An 11,308-nucleotide genomic window follows, 5' to 3' on the forward strand; every position below is an offset into this window, starting at 1 on the left:
CGAAAATGTGGGAGGTAGGATTAAACAATGCCTTGATTGCCTGAGCCCCCTTCTTTCTCCCTTTGTACAAGATTGCCTAGGAGGAAAATTTTTTTTCCTCAACCACCCCAACCCTTCTACCAATCATGGTGACATGTTTTATATCTGCACAGACCTACACAGCATGTTAAAACAAAACACTTTCGTTTTCCTATCTTTCTTTTCTCTACATCTGCCTAATGACCTTAAGTGCACTGGAAGCTAGTTGGGTCCCTAGCACTAGGGAGCTGACCATAGGAACACATATTAAAAAAAAAAGAAAGAAAAAATCTTATGTTCTAGGTCCTGCTTTCTCCCACCTCCCCTCCATAAAAGGCACTTGCAGCTCCCACTACGCCCTCCTCCCCCCACACCATACCTCCCAAAAAGGGAGCTGGGTCTTTAGGGCAATGGGGTGGGGGACAAGGAGAATCAGGAAGGGAAGAAAGGAGCAGCTGGTTAACAGGATGTGAAGCTTCTCACATCACAGTGGCCAGTACCCCCAAAAGTGTACCCAGGTTGGGGTGGGAAGGTGAAAATGGGGTAGGAGGAACAGGAGGCAGGGAAAAGGGGTTGAACAAAAAAAGAAAAAAAAAAGGGGGAAAAAAAAAAAAAGAGAGTTGGTGTTACCATCTGGTGGGCTACGCAGCCTGTGTGAAATGAGGTGGGGGGGGTCAGTCCAGGTCCCCGTGGACAGGTGGTGTCCACAGCACAAAAATCACCAGCGCCACTGGCCCCCCGCGTGTTGGCAGTCTCGGCTGAGGCGGAAGGATTGAGTGAGCCTTGGAGACTGAACATCCCCTCTCACCTCTAGAGGTGGTCCCTCCAGGTCAGGGTTGAGGCACATGGACGGGGTGGTGTGGGGAAAGCTCGCACTGTCGCTGCCTGTGCTGTACCTGTCCTGTGGATAAATAGAGGATTTCAGTCTCCAGGGCTGTCAATCCGGCACCTTGTCACCAGCATGAAATTCACACAAAAAAAGTTGTTTAATTTTTTCTTTTCCTTTAAAAAGGAGCTCACAACACAATTTGAAACGAGCTGCAATCAGTGAATTAAAAAAAAAAAGTTACCTATAGTGGCAGATTTCACACTGCACAGTTGGACTATTTTCAGTAAGAATGAAGGAGTGGGGCAACAGAGCTGATGCCAGCTCCTGGTCAATGTGGGATTAAACTGCACCCCTATAGAGCCCACTTTGTCACAAAGGAACAAAAGACACAGGTTCACCTGTGAACAATGCATAAACTGGTCCATTTAAAAAGGCCCATGGAATAATCCAAAACAGGGCCACTCATGGAAGAAGAAGCTGCAAGCTTTTAGAGTGGTCAACTGAATAAAGGGGAGGGAGGGAAGGAAAGCAAAGAGGTAAGAAGGGGGAGGTGGGAAGGGGAAGGAAGGAAAGGGAAATGAAGGCAGAATTGTAAACAGAGAGGACTGCTGCTGTGCGGTATGGACTCTAGATAATCCCAAGTGACCGGGGAAGAATCCAGAAAAGTAGGAACTTGTAGTTCCAGGGGAGAAGGGAAAACACCTGAGGCTAAACCTCCCTGCTACTCTAACTCTGGGCCTTTGTTTATCCGCCTAACTACCCAGACTCACAAAGCACACTTAGACCAAATCAGTTGTACAATGCTAGTATTAAAAGGTACAAAACTGTGACATGATTAACTTCCTATGAAAGCTTCCAGAATTATAAGACAAACTAAGTTCCCCAAAACTTGTTCAGTTTTATGACAATTCAATAGAATGGGAATGAGATGGACTCTAAGAGCTCTCCCAGTTTAAATACAAGATGGAATTAGGTGAGTTATCTGCGTTTGTTAACAGGTCAGCCCCACGTAGGAAAAGGGACACTTGTACTTGTTTAGGCAACTACCAAAATGAAGGTCCACTATTTCAGCCTGAATCCCAATTATTTTAAAACTGACCTACCTATGCCTCAAACACTAACCAAAAAGCATAAAACTAACATGGTGCTAATCAGTGCCTTTTGTCATAAAACTCTAACTTCAGAATAAACCATGTACCAAGGATCCAGAGTTTAGGTTGGTGAAGGAGGAGAGGCCAAGGGGTGCTTTGGTGTTCTTACTCTAACACCAAAGGTCACAGCCCAACATGCTCTCCCCCCTCCTAGACACTGAACCCTTACCCCAGCTGATTTCAGTTATGCCATGTGGGTTCAAACCAGTGTTTGAGGTTAAGAGCCCAGGGACAACACACTGGAATTTGGGAGTGAAGGGGTAGGAGTAGGGGAGGTGAGGTGGGGAAAAGGGGAAGTTTGTAGGACACTCAATTTCAGGAGCCCCCAATTTGAGACCACCATCCAAGAATCTATTTCAGAGGTCCAACTCCTTATTATGTTTTATTTGGGCCTCTAAAGAACCACCCACACATGAAAAAACATGGATGGGGTGGGGGTAGGGAGAGCAGTGACATCAAAGCAATTTTATCTTTTCTTCTAACCCAACCCACCTTAAATTACTAAGCAGATCACCTCTTCCGAGTGCCTACAAAACTCCCAATGCCTGCTAATAAATAAGGTGGCATTCATAGCTTTCTTCAGTACAAAAAATAAAACTGAAAGCAGGTCAAACTATGGCCAGAGTACAGGTTTCAGCAAGCATGCAGAGTGGCCTGGTGTGCTGCTGGCAAGGTTGACATTTCAAATACAATCTTGTTCACCTTAGCCCACCAATAAAAAACTTCTTACCTGACCACCTGCAAAGATGACCGGAGAACTGGACGGCTTGGGCCGGTACGGGATGGTCACGCCCTTCGGGGGGGACTGGGAGAGAGTCAGAGGGGAAAAAAACAAAAAGAGATAAGGTTTCAAAGCTGCTTCAGCTGTGTGGCTTAAGCTCACACAGGTCAGTTAAATTAAAAACTTTATTATTTCCACCCTCTCACCTACCAACTTTGTCTCTGGCTAGATCTAATCTCAAATCATCAGCAGTTATTTGCCTTTAAAACAGTAAGATGGTCCGTGGACTACACAGTTCACACTAATTCTCATCAAGGCAGATTCCCCTGTAATAATTTGTGCATTATTTCCATGTGTTCAAATTGTCCTAATTAACACAAAAAAACTGAAACCTCTACATGTACCCATATACCTTTGAGTGGGTAATTACATTTTGGCCTGAATAGGAAATAAAATCAAATAGGAAATAAAGCTCCCAAACTTTTTATCTACGGTAATTCATGACTTCCCATTAATAGCTCAATGATTCAATCAATAGTTTCCTAAACTCTACTTAAAAGTTCTACTTTCCTTTCTCACCAATATGGGACCAATTCCCTATGACAATTCTAGAAAGATTTAATTCTCCTTTATTATTCTTTTTGTTTCTTGAATAGCATCCACCAGGACCTCCTAAGTCATTCAGAAACACTATTATAGATATTTTCTGTTATTATCGGTCATTTTGAATAATCCTGCCTTATAACATAGAAATTAATTTAAACGTATCAAAGTTGCATGTAGCCAAAATACTTGTAAACTGAAAGGCAATTTAATTAACTTAAGCTTCTCAAGACCCCAGATACATCTTTTGTCCTCAAATTCCAAGTAGCAAATCTTCCCCCTACCAACCCTGCTAAAATTGCTATAAACCAAATGATCACTGCTGCTTAAGTTTCTATTTTTGCTTGGACTATAAGAAAAGTCAAAGCTGGGAGAAGGAAAAGATGAACTCAGGGAACCTCTTCCCCACCCCCATGTGAGGCTTCTAACAGCCTCACCTAATTCTAGTCTTACTAAATATAGATCAGTCTGTCTCCCTAAATCACCCTCCCCCCATTCTCAGCATGAGCCTGAGGGCTTACCTCCAACATAACCACGCAGATCTGTTTCACACACTCAATGATGGATTGCGGAATGCCAGCAATAGTGATGGCCCGCTCAGTTGAGTTGGGGAGCATATCCCCTGCCACTTGGACCTGAGCCCCTGTACTCTTTGGGGTAAAAAGAAATTTTAAAAATCAGAGAAACAGATCATTCATACCATTTACATCTCCCTGCAGAAATTTTAGAGTCTAAAGCTCAGTAAACATTTATCCCATCTCCTATCTAACTCTTTTAATCCTCCCTCCCCTCTCTTTCCTTATTCCAGATAAGATTGTTTAATCACGGTTATAAATAAATTAGCCTCTGAAAGCTGAGAATAAGCCTGAATAACAGCCTAAATTTAACCTGCTCTTAAGAAAAAGGTCGTTCTAGACAGTTTCCTCTCATTTAATGATAGCTTTGTGGGTCATCAAACAAAATATTCATAAATATCACCCACCTTTTATTCAGCAAATGTTTATATTAAGCCTATTCTATGTGCCAAGCACCATCCCAGCTACTTGAAATATATCAATGAGCAAAATAAAAATCCCTGCTCACATAGTAGCAGTATAATAGGCTCCCAGATAAGTCCAATTCGAATAGGAGCCATTCAAATTTCATCCCAACATCCAATTCAGTAACTCCCAGACATAAATAAAAGCTCCCATAATTCACCATTAACTTTCATAATTTTGAAGGGAGAATTACAACTACATCCCAATATACCTTCACTTCCTCCATGCTATTTAAGAATTTGGCCAAGAAAAACACTTGATATTATTATATATCAAATTATAAGTTCTTTAGACATAAAAAAGGATTATGTCGCCTCATAGAAAAGTCACCAACAGGTCACATGCAATAGTTGGAAATTCTGGTTAACTTTTCTGATTTACTGTTGTTGAAATATATAAAATATAAGAAAAATATGCATATCAACCAAATTATAGTCTTCTAGGACTATTACGTTAATAAAAATCTCAATAAATGCTAACTTTTCCTAGATAATAAAAGCTAGTAGAGGAAGCTCATTTAAAATTTACACTTCAAAAAGAGAAAGAGCACAAATTAACCAACCTCTCGTATTTCCTTGATCTTGCAACCACCTTTCCCAATGAGAGAGCCGCACTGACTAGCAGGGACCACCAGCCTCAAGGTGACTGGGGGTCTACTGGCAGCTGTGCTATTGGTCATAGAGCTGCTGATGTCCTACAAAAAGAAATTAGTCAAAACACCACAAGAATATACAAGTTTAAACAGATCCCTGGAAGAACCTTATAAGGGACATATTGTCATGATCTCCACCAACATTTAAACATTGCTCCTGCCCCAAACCTTATTACTAAAAAATAAAATGGCCTACAAATATCCTCAGATTTAGCCTTAAATATATGTTCCTTCATGCCAGAAGCAGTGTTCTTAGTAGAGAGAAAACTTATTTTGTTAAGTAAAATAGGAAGTTTTCTGAGCAAAATAAACTACCGGTGAAGTCAACATTAAACATGAAAAGATGAGACAATGCAACCCAAATTCAAGTGACCAATTTTGTCCTCTTAAACTATGTAGAGATTAAAAAATAGTGTACTTTTATTTATCCTTATTTTCTTGGTATGAAATTGAAGCTGAGTACTTACCCCAATCACATCTGAAAAGTTGTAGATTTTAAACTAAAAGACTGTATTGGCTTCAAAGCCCATAGTCTCTCCCATAACAATATGATGTATCTTGTCTATAAACTACTTAAATTTAGCCTTCTGAGGATTTAGCCTAGTCTCTATGTATATAGTATATATGTATTTAGATAGACCTGGGAATTCCTCAGACATAAGCCCCTTAAGTCAAGACCATGTTTCTTATTTGTTAAAGTATGAATAGATTTTCTGAATTTTTTCAAAGCTACAAGCTCTGGATTAGCAAGGTCTCACAGGTCAAAAAGATAGCATTTCTGATCTTGGCAAGCATAAGATCTCAGGCACCATTAAAAGGCATTAGCAACAGCCCAGAAGCTCTCCTCTGCCTGCAGTATCAATTGCATTATTAGCAGCATTACTACAGAAGCTGGGAGGCTGAAAACTGGATGGACCGAGGGCAATGACTGTTCAGCACTGTAAGGCTGAGAAAGTTTAATGAACAGAAAAAAATTCCCGCTACTGATATTTTGCTTCTGGTAACTTACAAAATGTATTCCCTCCCCTCCAAGTATAGCTCTGACAGTTACCAGGCTTTTTTTTTTCCAAATGTGTAACTGCCTACCTGTATTTATGGAGTATATTAGTGTTTAGGAGGGCTCCTAACAAAACCATATTAACTAAGAATCAGGGGACATAATTATGAACACAATGGTGGCCTACCTTCAAATTGTTGGTTAAGAAATAAAAGATGCTGTTTTTTCACACTTTTTAGAGTCCCTAATAACAAACTATTTGGGGTTTTTTTGTTGTTTTTTAAATTCAAGCACAATCAATGTACACTCTGATTTCAGGTGTACACGTACTGTTTTGACATTTAAATTTATTACAAAATGGTCAAAGAAAGTCTAGTAACCATTTGTTACCATACAAAGTTATTACAGTATTACTGACTATATTCCTTATACTGTATATATAAACCCCCAGTGACTCATAATTGGGAAAATATGGAATGCTTCACAAATTTGTGTATTATCCTTGCACAGGGGCCACATCAATCTCTTCTGTATCATTCCAATTGTAGCACATGTGCTGCCAAAGTGAGCACTCTAACTATAGCTGGAAGTTAGGGGTGCTGGACCCCCACCCTAGTCAAAAGTCCAAGTATAACTTATTCATAGTTTCACATTCACAGATTCAACCAATCGCTGACTGTGTAATTCCACAGTACATATTCTATACTACTGTAATACATATTTATTGGAACAATCCAAGTACAAGCAGACCAGCATAGTTCAATCTTATGTTTTTCAATGGTCAATGGTATTTTTCTAACCAACTGAAGTGACTTTTTAACTATAAATGGTCCGATTTGGGGGATGCTGAATGGGAGTAAAGAACCCATTTACAGAGCTTTATGATCTAGTCTGTTCTTCAATTTTAAAAGCTCTTGGAAATCACTAAGCTATCAAGAAGCAATAAAAAATAAAGAATGAGGGGCAGGGAACAACAAACCTCTTCCAGTTTGTCAATGATCATAGCAAAGGCTTTGAAGATGGCATTAGTGGGTCCAGCCAAAGTGATAATCCTTTCAGGACAATTCCCTTCTGAGATGTTTATACGTGCACCACTCTGGATAGAAACAGAGCCAAAAGGTTAATAGACAAAAAGATCTAAGCACAGACACACAAATATATAAATAACCCCTCTTAAACAAGATGGGCAAGAGCTGCCTATGTACATGATCCTTACAAAAGGCACCATCAACATTATTTTAAATACAGCTCTATATTTATCCTCCAACAAACTACAGAAGCTGTTTAAGTCTTAAATGCAGACTTCCTAAAATTACAATTTCCCAACATACTACTTGTCATTACAAATAACCCAAGCCAGAAAAATACCAGCTTCTTCTATTAAGATCTTCCCTTTTCTGGGACACTTTCCTGGTGGTTCAGTGGTTAAGACAACATGCTTCCACTGCAGGGGCATGGCTGCCCAAGTTGGGGAACTAAGATCCCACATTCCCACAGTGTAGCCAAAATATTAAAAAAAAAAAAAAAACTTCTCCCTATCAATCTCTCATTAAACAGAAACTTTGCTTTTGTTTTAGAAGTTTCTAACTTCCCAAGTTAACAGTCCCTATCCCTCTGCATCCCCAATAACTCACCTCCTCGCGCATCTTCTTAACTGATTCTCCTTTCTGAAAGAGGAAAAGTCAAGAATGAGTTTCAATTATTATTTAAACCCAGGTTGACTAAATAGTAATTAGAGTTGAACTGATGTCTTACCTTTCCGATGATACTGCCAACTTCCTACAATGGAGAATACTAGTGTCAAATATGAGGAAACTTGAAGCATTGGTTATTACAAAAAGTAATTTTTAAAACAATCCAAAGCAATGGAAAAACTAGGATTCGTTGGGAAGGGGAATGGAAAGGCTTCTTATTTTCTTTGCTCAAAACATAAGGGAAGCTATCAAAGAATTGTGAAGAAATAGTAGAGTAATAAAGTGCTCTTTAATATAAATTATTTTTTAAAATATCAAATACCAGTTCACTTTAAAGTTACCCAAAATTGTTTGGGCAGTGGAAATCTACCTATCACAAGCTATAACAACATCCATGAGAAAAATCTTATCATCCAGATAGTTTTGGCTCTAGCCTTTGGTTAAGCCTTTCCTGCTCAGTGGAGCTTCCTAGTAAAGTCTGTCCATTTTCCCACTACACTCTCATCTAGTTCACCAGAGGAGGAGTGCTAAAGCCAGACTTCCCACAGAGCTAATCTGATGAGCTCCAAGATCCATGCCCTCTCTTCCTGGCCCCTCCTCTAGGAGTTACTATGACCCAATTTTCCCAAGCTGTTGCATACCTTTCCATGCATAAGTAGCCGGATGGTGAGAGTGACATTTAATCCACCTTCAATCACTCCGGTGTCCATGTCGAGCAGTGTTCTGAGGAGCTGGACTTTGAGTGGTCAAGTCTTTGGTCACTGGTGGGGGTGAAAGCCAAAAACTGAAATGCAAACATGACCAAAATCAGAGTAGGAAAACAACAGAAACATTTCCCAATGTTACTTTAGTCATTATCAATGTTTTCTAGCTGACTCTTTTCCTTAAATGACAGTGTATCAGTCGGCAGGCTTGTATACATCCAGCACAACTGCATTAACAGCTCAGATTCTGTTACAAAGTATATAAAGCAACTTTTCAGTCTACTCTCATTAATGATAGGGTTTCCGCTGACTCTCAGGATGTGAAAGATTTCTTCAATTGGCACTAGTTCTAAGGGAACTGCTGAACGTGCACCAGTTGTCCTTCAGCAAAACAAGCTTCAAAAGAATACAGAAACACCTGGAAATCATGAGGGCAAACCTCAAGCTAACTATACACTGAGGGCTATGACTTCTGCTTCCCTATTATGAAGCCATTCAGGTTGAAAGCTACAAAGGACACACATAAATGTTTTTATTGGCAGCAATTTCTAAGTAAAAAAATTAGAATGTATCTTCACCTTAAAATTCTGAATGTGAATACATGTCACCAAATAATTTTTTAAAGATTTAAATCAACAACCTCACTGAAAAAGGCATTATCTGAAATGCCTTCTATGCAGGCTGGGTTCCACATTCCCCTTTGGGAAATGACTCAATACATTAAGTGCACCGTGAGTCCTCTTTTTCCAACCAAACTTGATAGTCACTCAAGATCTGAATTTACCTCTTTTCCACATTAACCTGTTACTACTCAAGTCTTTATTCAAATTATTTAATCTTAAATTTTCTTCCAAAGGAAACAATCAAAATGATAGCTGGTATCGCTAAAAATTTATTGTGTGGTTGTTTTAAGCAACAGCAGCAATGAGACTTTCCTACTGAGGCCCTTTCCCCACGTAAGCACTAAAGCAATGTTACTAACATTTCTGCTTTAATTGATAAAGAATGTTTTTGAATATACGTCAGCCTACAATGCTTCCTTAGGACCTAACAGTGTTAGTTTTGAAAAGGACCTCCCCAAAGTGGTGAAATTTCTCCAGTGACATTTTTAGTATCCACCTTTTCAAAACATCAATGATCTCTCCTACAGCCAGTCTTCCTCCTTCACAAAACCAGCCACCTTTTCAACTTTGCTCTAACACAAAGCCACATCCTAAATATCCTACAAGTGTTAAGTGGCTGCCAGACCATCCTGTATATGGCAAGCTGCCCCATGGCTACCTCAAGTGTGTGATTACTTAAAAGAAGGGCTTTGCATCCCCAAAGCACCTCATTCCCCCATTTTCAGAATGTAACTGCTGAAAAAAATCCCAGAATTCAACACTTTTCACTCAAGGGAAAACAACTGTACTGGGGGTAAGGAGAAAATAGGAGTTGGGTCTGTAAGAATGACTTTAGTAAGACATGGAAAAAATTTGGCAGTTTAATCCCTTATCCTCACTCACAGAATAAGAAGCACTTTACAAATACCATGACAAAAGCAAATTCCAAAAGGCAAGAAAATTGGAAACCTATTTGAAGCCATTTCTTGAGGTATGGCACAAAGGTTCATTTCCAACACCAAACCACTCAAGAAATCCCTGTCATGTTTCTCTCCTGACTAGGAGAATGTAAGTGTACCCAATCCCAGGAATCCAGCTGTTAATCCTGCATCCATTACCCCTTCTCCTATAAATAGCTCGGTCTGGGTCTATAGCGGCAGGCATTTTGTAATTTCAAAATTCGTTACCCCGAGAAAACGTCCTGAATAACTCGGTAACTGGGAGCCCGTCTACCCTTTCTTTAACTCCACAGCCCCCCTCCCCTTGGCCATCCAAGCATTTTCCACTCAAAAAATGTACCCCCCCATCCCTCCACTAGAAAAAGAGGAAAAAATAAACGGTTCGGTCGGGGGGGGGCGCTGCGATCCAGGGGGAGGGGCCAGACTAATAGCGCCTCCTCGAGTGGCTGCGCCAGCGCCTGACCCCCGCGGGGAGCCGCGCTCACCCGCCCGGCCAGCAAGCCGGCCATCGCCTCCCCCACCCGCCTCAACCAACAAATCCACCGCCGCCCCCCCCTACCGCGCGCGCGCCCTCCTTGACTCCTGCGCAGCCGCCACCGGGAAAAGGCGGGGGGAAGGGGAGGAGGCCTCGCGCGAGGCCTACTAGGCCTCGTCGGAGCCAGGGCCTCGCGTGAATGGCCGGCCAAGCAGAGAGAGGGAGCAGGCGCTCACGCGGGACTACGCGAGGCCGAGGCTCGTGACGAGGACCGGAGCCCGCTAAGAAAGATGGCAAGAGTGGAAATAGAGCCATACCCGCGGGCGGAGGGAAAAATTTGAAGCTTACCTGCAGGCGCGAGGCGACTGAGGGGAAAAGGGGAGCGGGCGGGAAGGGGAAGGGCGGGAGGCCGGGGGCGGAACAATAGGGGCGGGCGGGAAGGCGAGGGGGGCCCCGCGGGCGGGCGGAGGAGGAAGGGGGGGGTGGAGGAGGAGGAGGAGGAAGGGGGAAAGAGACCCCGGGGCGGGTGGAGGGCGGCGGAGGGCGGGCGGGCGGGCGGAGGGCGGGCGGGCGGGAGAGGGCGCAGGCTGCGGCTGCTCCGGCTGCTGCCTCTGCTGGTCTGGGAGGGGGACGGGGCGGAGCGGCCCGCTTTCAACCCCGCGCACCCTCCGACCCCGGAAGCGCTAACCGCCCCGGGGGCCGGCGAGGCGACTGCGTCGTCCAAACCTTCCCCACGCAATGCGGACGGCCTCCCAACAGCCTAGAGCGGCTCCGTGGACAGCGTTGGCACCAGCGAGAGAACAACCGGTAGCAAATGGCGAAGAGCATGATAGAGCGGCAGCGTGGGGGCAGGGAGGAAACTA

General features: G+C 42.5%; 1 protein-coding gene across 15 annotated transcripts in view; it reads right to left on the reverse strand.

Moving 5' to 3' along the window:
- PCBP2 (poly(rC) binding protein 2) overlaps positions 1 to 11,069 on the reverse strand; it is a 21,505-nt gene extending 10,436 nt beyond the window's left edge. For 4 of the 15 annotated variants that reach the window (XM_018047667.1, XM_018047662.1, XM_018047663.1 and 1 more), the window contains exons 1-9: positions 10,794 to 10,908; positions 8,347 to 8,489; positions 7,767 to 7,790; positions 7,646 to 7,678; positions 6,991 to 7,107; positions 4,925 to 5,056; positions 3,844 to 3,972; positions 2,729 to 2,815; positions 827 to 919 (exon numbers count right to left, since the gene is read on the reverse strand). In XM_018047667.1, the coding sequence (XP_017903156.1) occupies positions 827 to 919; positions 2,729 to 2,815; positions 3,844 to 3,972; positions 4,925 to 5,056; positions 6,991 to 7,107; positions 7,646 to 7,678; positions 7,767 to 7,790; positions 8,347 to 8,415 (684 nt within the window). In that variant the 5' untranslated portion in view covers positions 8,416 to 8,489; positions 10,794 to 10,908. Of the gene's footprint in view, positions 1 to 826; positions 920 to 2,728; positions 2,816 to 3,843; positions 3,973 to 4,924; positions 5,057 to 6,990; positions 7,108 to 7,645; positions 7,679 to 7,766; positions 7,791 to 8,346; positions 8,490 to 10,793 lie in introns of all 15 variants that reach the window. The other 11 variants (XM_018047674.1, XM_018047673.1, XM_018047670.1 and 8 more) reach the window with 6 other exon arrangements.

The sequence above is a fragment of the Capra hircus genome, chromosome 5 (assembly GCF_001704415.2).
Source record: "Capra hircus breed San Clemente chromosome 5, ASM170441v1, whole genome shotgun sequence".
Classification (NCBI taxonomy): Eukaryota; Metazoa; Chordata; class Mammalia; order Artiodactyla; family Bovidae; genus Capra; species Capra hircus.